The 14,369-nt window shown below is 51.3% G+C and overlaps 3 protein-coding genes across 3 annotated transcripts; 1 reads left to right on the top strand and 2 right to left on the bottom strand.

Moving 5' to 3' along the window:
* Positions 1-290: 290 nt before the first annotated feature.
* On the bottom strand, positions 291-2,249 carry LDX57_003653 (S8 family serine peptidase; the record flags this gene model as incomplete). Its single annotated transcript, XM_046085307.1, has 1 exon — positions 291-2,249. The coding sequence occupies one exon, from the start codon at positions 2,247-2,249 to the stop codon at positions 291-293; it is 1,959 nt and encodes a 652-aa protein (XP_045941270.1).
* A 2,220-nt stretch (positions 2,250-4,469) lies between these two features.
* On the bottom strand, positions 4,470-9,273 carry LDX57_003652 (putative nuclear localization protein). The gene has a single exon (XM_046085306.1). The coding sequence runs from the start codon at positions 7,627-7,629 to the stop codon at positions 5,575-5,577; it is 2,055 nt and encodes a 684-aa protein (XP_045941269.1). The 5' UTR covers positions 7,630-9,273; the 3' UTR covers positions 4,470-5,574.
* A 4,195-nt stretch (positions 9,274-13,468) lies between these two features.
* On the top strand, positions 13,469-13,744 carry LDX57_003651 (uncharacterized protein; the record flags this gene model as incomplete). Its single annotated transcript, XM_046085305.1, has 1 exon — positions 13,469-13,744. The coding sequence occupies one exon, from the start codon at positions 13,469-13,471 to the stop codon at positions 13,742-13,744; it is 276 nt and encodes a 91-aa protein (XP_045941268.1).
* Positions 13,745-14,369: the final 625 nt, after the last annotated feature.

Genomic DNA, 14,369 nt, shown 5'->3' with positions numbered 1-14,369 from the left:
TCTGCTACCTTACCGACTAGATGACTTGCTAGTTTGACGCACGTATCATCCATGCACGACTACTGTTCACCATGTTCATAGGCAGGGCTTTTCCCCTTTTGTCTATGCGTCTATATAGGTAGCAGTGAACATTGCTACAGTAAAATGTTCCGGTGGCAGGGGTTTACATACACCAGTATTTGCCACGCGATATTTCAATTGAAAGGTTCTTCATTGCAATTTGGATATGTAACACATAATAACTGCCAACTAAACCTAGAAACAACTTTTCAGTCCACATGAATGGCCATTTACTGGGGAATGAGCCTCCAGACATAAGCAAATGGCTGCTGAGAACTTGTAAGGCGATTGCGTCTAATGCCAATTGTAATGATGCCGGTGATATTTTCCCAAACTATCTGCTCGACATTGTTGGTAGAGTCGAAACCCTTCGGCGATCCCTTCTCGTAGTTTTTGGGTCCCTGGTTTCCGTGGCGCTCAAAGTCACTCATCCTTGCCACGAGATTGAGGTCGTTCTGAAGTTTAGCACCTGGAAGATCCGAATAGGCCAGCGTTACTTTTAGGGTAAATGACGATGTCCTTCCATCTGGCAAACGAACCATCGGCGGGCTGATATCTGCCAAATCCATTGGACTTGGATCCTCATCCCCTATGACGCCGACACCGAAACCCGCCAACTTATCCTCGTCTGGTCGTATCATGGAGCCAGCGAGATCTACACGGCCAAAGCCCGAATGGTTATTTGGCGACCCCTTTGTCCCGGACGGTAGGTGTTCCCCATCGATTGAAACCGCCCCATTAACCAAGAGAGCTTTCAAAAGTGCTCCCGTCGGCTGAACTACCCCGTCCTTCTTGTCCTGATAACCCTTCTCCGTCAGCCATTCCCGGAGAACGGCGCAGCTTCCGGCAACCAGCGGACATGCCATGCTAGTGCCTGCAAGGTACATGAACCGCGTATCGCCCGACAATCCAAACTCCGCGGGAATGCGAGTGTCGGGCAGTTTTCTAGACCTTGTTGACAAGATTGCTGTACCCGGCGCTACCACATCGGGTTTCAGCCTGCCTTCTACCGTTGGCCCACGACTGCTAAAAGCGGCCAGGTTGTTGGGATCATTAGCCATGTGGTCATCGGCGATGGCACCCACCGCGAAATCGTTCGGCCAGAAATCACCGTACGTATAACTGAATCGGGAGCTTTGTCCACGGTATTTAATGTGCGGCCGCATATTCTCGGAGGCACCCACGGTGATGCAATTCTTGGCTGCAGCTTCTGCTCCAATGGACCTGGAATCCACCCCTCCATTCCGGTCCCTGTCAGTGCCAGAATTCCCTGCCGCGAACAAGACGGCCATGTCTTGGTGGTTCCAGACAAAGGAGTCAATTTCCTCCGAGTCTTGGGTATAAGGTAGCTGGGTTTGTAAAGAAAATGGACCCGGCCCAGATCCCCACGAATTTGTATGGACTCTAGCACCATCTTCATATGGCGTACGGAATAGGGCTTTGAGATCAGCCGGGATTCCGCTAAGTGATCCATCGTCAGCCAACAGAGACTGAACGATCAAGTCGGCCCCTGGGGCGACCCCTTCAACCTTTCCCTCGATATTCGAGTGCCCAGCCCCCAACACTGAACCGCACACATGTGTTCCATGTCCGTCAGGATCGTCTGACAAAGACGCATCTTTTCGTCCAAGGGGATATAGTTTAATGAATCGACCTTCGAAAGCGTGATGGACATCGGTAGTGCTGCCGTTGTCAAAACCAGTGTCTGCGACTGCTACGGTTTGCCCTTCTCCCTTGCATATGGTGCCATTGACAGTCACGTTATTTGCATTCATGATTCCGCGAGCGACGTTGTTGAACAGTCTCGCCGAATAGATTTCCTTGATGGACCGCACGGCATCAATCGCAGCCAATTTGGAGAGCTCCCCCTGGGTGACATGAAGCCTTGCTTTGCCTTGATGGCGTTCTATTGCAGACGTGTTAGCATTCGCTGCGTCGGCTATTTGCTGAATGAGCGCGTCCGAGAGCTCTACATCATGATGTAGCATGACATCCACAGATTTCTTGGCCTTTCTGTTCGAGGGATATTGGCTTTGCGCTCCGGGCTGAATAACGAGATCTTGGCCATATACGCTGGCGTGCTTGACAAAACCGAGTGCGCGAATGCGTGCTAGGTCTTCTGGCTCGTAGCCACAAAGGTAGATGTTTCGAGATTCATCTCCAACGAACTCATGGATTTGGACCCCCATTTTCTGGAGTTCCTTTTTCTCATCCCCCTCGAGGGGGCTTTCTTTAGTTTCAATCAGAATATAATTTGATTCTGATGCATCACATTCGGATTGCAGAGCCAGGGGATCTAGTGGTTTCCCGTTAATATAGATAGTTGTCATTATGACGCCCAACCGAGTATTGTAACAGTTTGGATTATGGAAGTTCAGCTTGAAACTTATTCAAGATCTTTGTGGTATCCAGTGCGAGCATAATGCTTTTTTTTATAGCATGCTAGACTTGGAGTTACATTCCACAAGCTCCAGACTCGAAAATACCATGTTGTCACCATGACGCGGACTTGGGATGCAAAGAACGACCTGGACTGGGACAATGATGAAAGATATTGGTAGAGATATCACGCGGGGGTAGTTCCAGGCCCTGTAGCCATGGCACAAGTAGGTCTACAGAGAGCCTAGTTCTTCATTCTTTGTGCCTAGGCAACATAACTGTCCCATTGTCATGATTGAAGTTCACTGAAGACAGAAGGATGGTAAAACAAGCTTTCCACTATACGAATGGAAACTGTTGGTGCTAACCATTAGAATCTACTGGATTAGGATTTGATTTGGTCATACGATTACGGTCTACAATTCCGACGCTTGAGTAACGGTCCTCTGCTGCCCGGCCGGCTATTCAAGCAAATGGTAATGAAGAAAGGAGAGAACTGCCAAGGCTCGTGTTTTTGAGCCACCAATATTGTGGTTGAAGCAGTTTGTGCTGCCATGACAGCTTCCGCAAACGGAGAGGGAGAGACGAATGATTACAAACGCAGTATTTAGACTTCGATTGCCTCCATAAGAAATTGCATTCTCGTATTCTCATCCGTGTGACAGCATAGTTATGGAAGTCTCATGGCACAGATCGTGTCTACGGCTCTCAGCAAATATGGGAATATGTAGAGGGTCTAGAACACCTCTGCAAAAGCCACCGGATGCGGACCGAGTATACCGTGGTTGATCACCCGACGAACAGCCCCACGCGATCTACGGAACGGATACGGAGCGGATCTGAAAGTAGCCATAGTCCTGCTTCGTTGGGTCTTTTGCAGTGAGACTATCGATGGCGGTGGTGTAATCCGTCTTGGTATAGATGATAACTTGTTTCCTGCTGCTTTTCCTTGTCCTGCTCCGTCCACAAAATACTATTGGAGACCCCATAGCCAACCGAAACATGGCTATAGACGTTTCCGTACTCTTCTGTCTCTAAGAATACTGAATGGGTGACTCTGGGCTCCTCCAGCGGCGCTCTTTCGTGGTGGCAGGTGAGCTGTTCTCGTGCATTGACCCGAAGACCCCCATGTTTGCTCAGTGATCAAATATGGTGCAAAACTGTTAGACGATTCATCAATGCTGTATATATCCTGGCGGCGGCTGTGGCCTGCAAGAGCCCTGTACGCATCATGAACCTCTTCCACTCCCATATTATTTGCACCATTGATCACTGAGCCAGGCAACAGCGTGTGGGCAGAATGACCGTCGTGGTAGCTTCCAGTAACCCGTGCCATTGTGTCTGTCTGCTCCAGTCCGATGTAAAACCAACTCTTTGTGTGTGCACAGTTGGTCGATAAAACTGCATTCCAGGTTGTTTACTAAAACTCACTCTACCCTGCGCAGGGAGCAAAGTCTTCTTTAGTCCATTCCTCAACCATCTGGAAGCCACGGAACTGGCGCTCATGGTGGTCATAGTGGCCATTATGGTAAGGCATACTCCGTAGTAGATGCGGTTTTTGCTACGAGATCCTTTTCAACCATACTTTGAACGCAGTGCACGGGAAATGGTAGCTGCGTTACCCCATGGCATCCCACCACGCTCGTCGTCCCGGCGGGTAACGAGTGGAGGATTGATACCTAAGCTTCGGTATCGCTGTTCCAAAGGCCTCCGGTGACAGTTACTATAAAATAGGATAAAAAGAATAAGATAGAATAAGAAGAATATAAATAGAAAAGTATAACTATCTATCTATGACTAACCATCTCTTCTCTATCAAAGAAAGAACGGGAAGAGGAAAAGGAGAAGAGAGAGAGAGAGAGATGCTCTCCTCTATAGTAGCTGTCTCTTTAATAATCTATTCCACGTCTCTTTGACCGGTAGTATCGCTACAACTATCATTTAGGGAATATCAATATAATCAGCAAACTAGCTCGGCTTTCTATTTATATAGTTATCTTTAATATCCTATCCTATTTCTTCGCCTACACTTGTGCACTTACTTTTACTTTATAAGTAGAATGGAAAAAAGAAATGTACGTACGTACCTAATCATTCGCAGAACTATAACTAGTTATCATTCTAAGGTTGTCCAGTAGGCAATCATCTATCGATCTAGGTATCATGATTGATACGAATAGACATGACTCACAGATTGCAATAGACGTCAGAGTACAACTGTTACTAATAACTTCACATCAAAGCTTAAAACTTGGATCAACAAGTAGAATGCATCAAGCTGTTGGACAAGCAGTCTCACCCTTACGGTGTTACAATAGTCTGAATCCCACGCATATGCTAAACCACCGGCAAAACAACTAAGATAATTTCCAACAGTTGATTACGGATGAACATATACAAACATTGCACCATGACACTGATACCAAAATGTCCAAAAGTAGAGTGCATAGACAGGGTAGAGTAAGTGCAGTTTGAAACCTAGATGCTAAGACAGACATGGCAGAAGAAAGAACAGAAAGCAAAGGAACAAATTGATTGCGGTCGATAACGCTTGGCCCAAAAGTCGCAAGAAAGATCAAGTCATCATCACACTCTGGAACCCGGCCCTCTATCATAGAACAGATGAAACATGCACAGTTTTCATACTCATTACGTGAATCCATCTCCGGCCACCTCGACGAAAAGCTCGGAAAACAACAGCCTCAGCATACTTGCATAGTAACCAAAGACATAAGGCAAGATATATAAAATAAACAGACACAGCAGCATCGGGTATAGCAGAGGGTATAGAAACGAGATGCGCAAATTATCATTAGCTCTTATCCTTGAACTCCCAAGGATAAGTTGTAGCAAAAATGAAAAACGGCACAATGAGAAATAGTCGGAATGCAAAAAGAAAAGGGGGAGTCTGCACACTCAACAGGCGAAGAGACCAAGAGACATAAAAAAAGGGGTGAACAAATTCCTAGGACCTACTAACCAAGATTCACACCAATTGCAGTACCGACGCCTCATGTACCCATGAACGCCAAGTTCTGGACAACGCCGGCCCATGAAATTGCATGAGGAAAATAATATAAAAAAGAGCGAGAAATATTTTTTTCTTCTTTTCTTTGTTCAATTTTCTTCCCACTTTCAGTAGTTGGACCATCCAAGGGGGGCTCCAGACTGACCGGGCTGTGGATGACCCGGTTGCATCGGCGCCCCGGGTTGCGGAGACCAGCCTTGGATGGCTCCACCCGCGCTCATCCCCATTGCCATTCCAGGCTGCGGGGGAGTGCCGGCCATGAAGGGTTGGCCCCCCGGACCTTGAGTCGACGGGTACATACCTCGAGCAGCTGTCATGGAGGGATAAGGGGCTGCCGTGTTACCAGGGAACCCCATCGAAGCCATGGGTTGCTGCTGAGGTGCTTGTGGGTGATGCAAGGGGAACGACTGCGGCATCTGGGGTACGGACGGACGAGGCTGATTACGAGGGGACTGGGATGGATGTGGCTGTTGCGGCAGAGAATGAGCGAGAGGCGAAGGCGAATGCTGTTGCTGCGCATGTAACTGCGAGGCATACTGCGGCATCGCGACGCCCTGGGGCCCGCTGGCCGGCATGGGCGAAGGCTGCGGCTGTGGCGGCGGTTGGCCCCACATCTGCTGCGGCTGGGATGGGAACCCATACGGTGCTTGAGGCTGCGGCGTTCCCGCGCCCGACATAGCCGGGTTGGACCGTTGATGCATGAGGTCAGGTCGGACGGGAGGCATGGCTCGAACAGGGGACTGTCCAACGGGTGGCTGGGGTGGTGGCTGCTGCTGATGGTGATGTCCCGCGGGCTGTTGGAAGCCTGACTGACCGGACATCATGGGAGCCGCCTGATGGGGCATCATAGGCTGCTGCGGTTGGGTCGAGTTCATCACCCCGGCCGAGGGCATTTGAGGCGACTGCAAGGGTTGGGAGACCGCCGCGGCGGTGTCCAATTGTCCCGGCTGAGACTGGGCCGCCGACTGCGGGATCTCGCGTTGCTTGGAGTAGAAATCCTCCAGGCCCTTCTGACGATAGCTGCGCTGCGAGCTCAGGATCTTGTTGAAATCGGCCGTATGCGACGCTTGATTCAAAATATCGGCGGCCGAGCTGGGCTGGGACCGGTCCTGGTACGGTTGACCGGTCAACTCCTGGCGGGTCCGGGGCATGCTGTTGTATTCCCTCAACCGCGGATCATCTGTCGTGGTGGCCATGTGGATCATCGGGAGCGGTGCGTGGGACACCGAAGACGGGGGTCCCAGAGGCAAGCTGTTTGGCATCGCCTCGAGCGCATTGCTGTAGATGACATCACCATGGGCTAGGGCTGGCAATAGGTTGGCCGCGCTCGCCGCTTCGGCGGCAGCCGCATCACGGGCCTTGGAGCCGCCGGGTCGCTTCTCGCCGGCCAGGTCGTCCTCAGTGAAGCCTTGCTTGCGCGCTTTGCTCTCCCAGTAATCATCACGCACCCGTCGGCCGTTGACGATCACCCTGCTGCCGAACTGCCGGAACATGGATTTCGCCGTGACGATGGCGATCTGGCGTGATCGGTAGGAGTAGGGCAAGATATCCTGCTGGATCAAGTCGTCCTTCTCAATTTGAGTGGCGATGATTTTGTGCAGAGAGCGGTTCTTGTTGAACAGGAGATAAGAGTCGCGATACCCCAGAACACGCGCGCATTCGGTTGCCAGCATGAAGAGTTTTGTGCCGCGAAGAGGAACCCGGAACGTGCGACACTTGTATTCTCGACCACCCTGGGGATAGCCCATGGCATCCACCTTCTTCTCACCAGCCTCGTCGAATTCTTTGGGGATGTACTCGTCTCCCTCGTCGTTGAGTTGGTCCGTGGTGTGGTCTCGCACCGTCGGAAGCGCCTTGACGAGGGTAGTCTTGGTCGGCGTCGTCTTGTCGGAAGGCGATGCCTGCGGAGGCGAAACATTCACGCCGGCATGGGGCGGGAGCGGCTGGGTTTGCATGCGAGGAGTCTGTACATGAAGGCCAGCCGACTGTGGCTGATCATTCGTGTTTGCGGTGGAGGGGCGCGGCGTCTTTGGGGGACGGCCCCGTTTGCGACGACCATGGTCATCTGCTATACCATCAAGGTCGAGCAGACCACACGTTAGCTTATATGACCTTGAAGGAAAACAGAGCATGTGTTCGTGTGTGCACGCGTTCAAAAGCATTAAAAAGACCAAATCAAAATCAAGTTAAATGAGACGACGCGGCTCTGTCGAGTACCTCACGGCCATTGGAAAAAGACGGACCGCAAGAGTACTCGCGACGCACACATACCGTCATCGTGGTCCCCATCAGCGCGCGCGTTCCCCCGCAGGTCCGGAGTCCGACTCCGTTTCACGCCACGAGGTAGGGGAGTGAGGGTGGTTGTTGTTGTTGCTGCCGCAGCGTAGGACGGGGCAGGTAGAACAACTGCGACTAGCAGAAGGCTGTCAGTTTGGAGGTTGTCGCGATGGACAGACAGATGGAAAGATTATGAACTGTAAGAACCTCCATAGATGGCGACAACGACGCGATCACCGTCGTAGCACAATCAAAACAAAAGCGTAAATGCCGAAGGGGTGAAGAGGGGATCAATAAGAACGTTCAACCCCGGAAAGAGATGAAAGGGAAACGGTTCGCACACCAAAACACAAAGCATGTGGGTGGTCGAATCAAGGGGTTGGATGATGGGGGGGGAAAGGGTGTGGGGGAAAGAAAAGGTTAAACCCGTCGAGGGGGCGATATACAAAGAAAGTGGGAAAGAAAAAACAAGACTACATACCGCTGTTGTTCAAGGCAGCCGGATTGATAGTCCCCGAGCCATCAACGAGGTCTCCCCCGATCCCATTCATCGGGGCGGAAACGGAGGAGTGGGAAGTGCCGTACATGGCGGGCCAAGGCAGGACGGCAGGAGGTGAAGGAAGCCGTCGCAAAAAGGCCCCGGGCGCGTCAAGGAAAAACGCGAGAGGTGTCCAGACGCCAAAACGGGAAGGGATGACAAGCTGGGTCGGGTCCTGCAGCGAAACCAAAAGCGAGCGACAGGAACGGGCGACGATGCAAGTGATCCTCGGAACAAGTCAACGGAGACCACGACACGCATGCAGTCGGAGCAGAAAAGACGAGGGCGAGCGCTGGTCGTGGTTTGGACTGGTAGGTGGCAGGAAGCGGATCAGCGGGAAGTCGAGCAAATCGCTTTTGTCGGGAGCTTTGACAAGGGCAAGAGAAGGCAGGCGGTGAGGGAGGGTGTTTGGGGTGTTGGTCGGAGTTGTGCGGAGTGCGGAAGCTTCCCAACCAGGCAGAAAACCGAAAATGAAAATAAATAAAAAGAAAAGAAAAGGAAGCGTGTGGCGGTGTTCCGCCACAAGGGGAGGCTGTACCTGGTACTAGGCAGTTGCAACTTGCAAGTTTGCAACTATGGAGGGTGGGCGCCTAAGGTAATACCCAAGGTTCTTCCCTAGTGCTGCAGAAAGCAGCGGCACAGGGAGCGAAACGATAGCGATAGGTAGAACGGACAAAGCAGACAGAAGAGAAGAGGGGGGGTTGCAAGATAACGCTGAAGATGATTCACGGCGTGCCGCTGATGGAACCGATCAGTGGGGACGGACGACTGGGGTTGTGTGACCGTCAGAATGTCTGTGTGTCTGTGTGTACAAAGAACGACAATGTATGTGTGAGTGTGTGTAAGACAGGATCGATGGATTATTGGATTAGAACAAAGGAGGGGGGGGTGGAAGGGGAAGGACAAGGTGTGGAAGTGGGGACGAAGGTTAGGTTGGAGTCAGGACTGGGAAAACAAAGGGAAGGGAAGGGGAAGGGGAAGGGGAAGGGGGAAAAAGAGAGGTGAGAGAGAAGAATGGAGGGAGGGGAAAGGAAGGGAATCAAAGAAGGGAAAGACAGGAAGGGACAGGAAAGGAGGGGTCACTGGACGGGAGGCGGCGCCACCGCTGGGTGTCATTGGCTGTCGGTCACGATACACCCGCATGGGGGACTTTTAGGTTCACCCCCCAAAAAACATACCCCCCTCCGCGAGATGGATTCAAATGCTGCACAACGCATTTAAATCTCAATGATAATTCCTGTGAGACTTGCAAGGGAATCCCAAACTCAAAGAAACACAATAATCTCAAAAAAGCAAGAAATCAAGAATCGAAAAGAAAAGCAACGCGTAGGACGCGTGCGCTCCGGGCCGAACTCACCTGGGGCCTGAATTACCTAATCCAGGACTACATGCATCTCCAACTCCCAAAACCCCGAATCGAATTCAAATTCAGCCCAGCATGTGGATGGGGTTCGGGTAGCGCGGGCGTATGTACGGAGGACTAACCTAGCCCGAGAGTCAGAAGTCAGATCACAAATGGCTCGTTCCCTTTGGAAGCACTCGCCGTGGCTCCTTGCCTGTTTCTCCGATCTCGCTCTCGTCACGTTCCCTGCGAAGAAAACAAATCGGATGCCTCGACGGGATCGATCGACGGCCAGACGAGAAAATGGTGAAGTCTGAAGACGCCTCGCAGTAAGACTACCGGCAATATCAATCCTCGTCAACCCATAGACCGATGTGATTGCGTGGATCAGCCTTAGGGTAGCAATGGCTCGAGCATTAACCCGATTGACTATGCACGGAGAAATTATTAGAAGACCAACCAGAGGGGGAGAAAAAGAAAAGAACTGAAAAAAGAAATGAAAATATTAAAAACAAATCAAAAAATGAAAAAAAAAAAAAAAAAATAAGGGAAGAAAAAACAATCAACTAAGACCAGACCAAAAGGAAAAAAGCAACGATCAAATAGCCTGAGATCCGAACCACCGCGGGGCAATCCTTGGATAGGAAAAAGAAAAACGAACGGACAGAGCCGCTGTCTCTTACCCCCCTCCCGACAGATAGAGATATGGTGTGACGACTACCGGGAACGCGATCGAGGTACTGTAGAGCAGGACGAAAGATCCGGCGGGTCTTGTATACCTTTCTTTTCTTTTTCCGTCGTTCGAATCCCAAACTATCGACCCTCTTCTCTTTCGCGCCTTTGTGTTTTTCGGTGTCCAGCTCTCAGCTCTCACTGCACAGAATGGACGAGCGGGGAGACTGCTGCTGGAGAAGCGGATGTGGCTTGTACACTGCGACGGTACATGAATAGCGTTGAAGCCAAACAAAGCAGATTAGACTGACGAATTCCCTGCCAGCCAATAATCGAGCAGTTGGCTTCTTCTGCTGACGAGGACGAGATGCGCTATCCGGTTAGCACCGCGCAGTAGTCCCTGGAGAGGGGCTTGCGGCATGCGTTCCCGAGGTTGGATGGGATTTGCCAAGGGCTGATGCTCCGTTTCAGTCGGTGGAAAGCTGCTCGATGATTAGTGAGATGCATTTGGGGGGAGCTGATGGCCTGCTGCATGGCGTTCGACTTATTGGTCTGCCGTGGTAGAGGATGAAGAGGGGAGAGGAAGGGGCCGTCTTACTATAGGCAGTCTACTTCGCTGCTAGAAGTAGTACCTAGTTAATTGAGAACGGGTACGGGAGATCCTCAAACGCTCCGAGTCAAAGTCCTTGATGGCTTTTCCTTTCTCAAGATGGACAGAGAGTTGGAAGAGGGGGAAGGGGAAGACGGGGAGAGGGTGAGAGGAAGAGAGATAGATGAAATAGATGATTGGATCGCGACAATGTGCAAGACAGGGTCAAAGAATGGGAAGGAGAAACAGAAGGAAAGAAAAAGCAATGATCGAAGGGGGCAGGATCATCATTATTATTTCTATAACCCTGAGAGACTACGGAGTATGTTCATGAGTTCATCCCCATGAACGAGACTTCAGAATGTCTCCCTCGGTCATACTACTACCTACTCACTACTAGTACCAAAGAACGAGTATAGAAGAGGATCCTGTCCAATGACACCCTATCCTATCGATCCCCATCGATGTTCATATTTTCTGGTTTTTCGGGGGATTCTCAACCTCAACCACCTACTAATTCTTCGTCGTTTTCATTCCATCATCACCATCGCACCTTTCCCCTTCAAGACCAATCACAAGACTGGCGCTTCTCCTCACTCCTGATTGACGGACGACCGGTAGGTATCGTATTGTCATGGTTTGCCAGGGTTTCCATTGGAGGATGAATGATGGCTATGACAGCCTATGGATGCCGGCTGGGAAGATTCATCCGGTGCCTATCGATAGTCCAGCCTGAATACGAAGTCTGGTCCATACTACTGGGGACTGGTAAGCTAGCAGCAGTAGTGCTCTGTAAAGAACGATCCGTCTACCTGATAGACCCTCGCAAGGGACGGGACATGACGATCTAGCATATCCCGTTAACCCCAATCGATGGTAACGGTTGCAGGGGATCAAACCGACGCAGCTGAATGCATCAAGGGGGTTACCCCAGTTGAGCAAGATAAGTTTATTTAGACTTGTGCAACGGAGGGGAAAGCTTCGTGATATCGCTAGGGCACGCTTCCCTTTTCCCTAGAATTTCTTCCATCCATCTAGCGGAATCTCAACCGAACAGGCACCGGGCGGAAGATGGAGGGGGGGCATGGGTTTCAATGAGCTTAACGTGCAGAAACATGGGAAACAATCGGAATCCTGCCGAAAGCTGTCAACTATTCTCCGCCACGACGGTTACATTTGAAGCCGTCGTAATGCCATTCTTTTTCAGGCTCGGAATCCTTTGTGTCTGGAGTCGTCAGCGTTTAGATCGGATAAGAGAGAGAAATTCATCAGAATGCCAACCACGTATAAGGCTAACAAGAATGAATACCTGGATTTGAAACCAATCAGAAGGACCGTAAAATCGAAATCCACCCCCGAAATGGGGAAACCAACAATGGGAGAATCGGCGTGCATTCCTCGCGGGGGCAGATGACCGACCATTGACTTTGGCGAAAAGGTCACTTGAGCGGGAACTAGCGGCGATCTCCCAAGGACCGTGCGCTCTGGTCCAATCTGGTCCAAGGATGGCCCCGTCGGCGGTACTTGGCTTGTAGCTCTAGCAGGTACATTCACAGAGCAAGTATACTTTCCCGTATCTCCGTATCTGGTTTTCTTTGTATGGGCAATCTTCTTTCTCATCAACTCCGTCGCACGACGCTGTCATTGACACACGCCTCTTGTACGTCGACGCCCCGTTCGTCTGAACTCCAGGCCTTTTCAATCCGTGGCAGGACAGCTGCAGTGTCACCTCCCAACTCTCCACAAACACTCCATCCGGAATCAGCTTCTTGACCGTGCCCTTTGTGATACTTTCTTGTCTCTCATATCTCCCCCCACCCTCACTAGCACCACTGCTGTCTAGCCAGTGGCTCAAGCTTTCCTGTCCCTCCAGGCGCGGTGTATCAGTATCCCATGCCGGTCGGGGGATAATGGGACGGACAGCAGCCAGAGAGGCTTGATCAGGTTGGGTCATTGGAAGGCAGCCATGATGCCAAGCGACTAAAGGCAACAGAGTATGCAAGTCATCAGCAGAACAAGGGAAGACAGTCCTAGTCTAGCCCCGGCGGGCCTGGTCCGTCGTGACTCATGGGGTGATGCCGATTATTGGCTGATAGCAGTCTCCAAGAGCCATCATTTGTCCAACCTAAGCATACCACATCCTCCTTCTGCCCTTGATATGGGCTGATAGGGGACATGTCTGACTTGGAAAGGCGGGCTTCGGGCGAGGTCTAAGAATAGACGACTATTCATTCACCATGCCTTTTTCTCTCCCCCTCCATCACCGCGACGATAGTAGCGTCCATCGGCCCCTCTCCTGTTATCATGTAGATATCGCATAATTGTTCCGCCCAATAGAGGCAGTGAGGTTTTTTATTTTGCACGACCCTGCTTCAAGCAGATGGCCCAATACGGAAGAGTTGCGTATTAGTCTTTTCCCTCATCCGGTGACTCTTTTCTCTGGCGCTGGCTGGGCATCCGGTTGGACACAGCGAATGTTAGCGTTTGCCAATGACTCGAAATATCTCCTTCCCGCGCCATGCAATTACCCGAGACAACCGCAACACCTTTCGGACTGGCTTGTTCAACTCGTGTACGACCAAGATGTGTGGAGAAAGCGAGAGTCGGGAGGTTCGAGACCTGCGCGGTCGAAACGGCCTTTGCCCCGCCATGGCTCCCGCGAGGTTCATCTGCGTCCAGATCGGCCTAGGCTTTCCCCATGGCTCGCCCAGTGAACAGAAATGGCCGAAGTCGGATCTCCGCGCCGTGGCAGTATCGGCTTGCAGCGTTGGATGGGGACAAGGGGGTCTCTGCACAGACACAGATCCCAAGAATGGCCGTGCGCTCGGTTCGCTGTCTCTTCGACCTCGACCGGGGTAGGCGGGAATCCAGACCATCTTGTGTCCTCTTACCCCTCCATGTGCATATCTAGATACCCGTGCGTTGGGTATCAAATGAATGCGAAGCCGTTAAAAAGGTGCCCCACCACGCAAGATTGGCATGAGAGCCTGAGGCTTGTCCGGTTAGTTCGCCGGTATGGTGCCTGAGGCAGCCGGCAGCAAGTGGTGATCCACGATCCACGACCCACGATATCGCAACTAAAATCTGATAAGCACATGTTTGCAGATTTATAGAGATTCCGACCACCGGGTCCGGCACGTTGGCTTGATAGCAGTGACATGGCAGGGTAAGAAGTTTATTTCCTGAGGAGGCCTCAAAGTTTGTCCAGCTGCAAGCGCTGTCCCAAGGCTAGGAGCTGACGAGGAAGTTAGTACCCCGTATTCACCGCGGTCATCGACCAACGCCGCGCAATCTACCGATGCAGCGGTTGAAGAAGGCGAAGACGACGGTGACAATGGTAAACGATGATGCTGGCGCAGGGAGCTACTCGAATGCGATCGAGTGACGCGATTAAATCATGGTCTGAGGACCCCGATCGATGTGGACGCATTGTCAATCGTTCAGCCTTATTTTTCATCACGCTATCGTCATACCTTCCTTGGAA

This window comes from Aspergillus melleus (genome assembly GCF_016097325.1).
Source record: "Aspergillus melleus strain CBS 546.65 chromosome Unknown contig2, whole genome shotgun sequence".
NCBI lineage: Eukaryota > Fungi > Ascomycota > Eurotiomycetes > Eurotiales > Aspergillaceae > Aspergillus > Aspergillus melleus.
The sequence above is the reverse complement of the archived record's forward strand: the minus strand, read 5'-3'. Positions and strand labels throughout refer to the sequence as shown.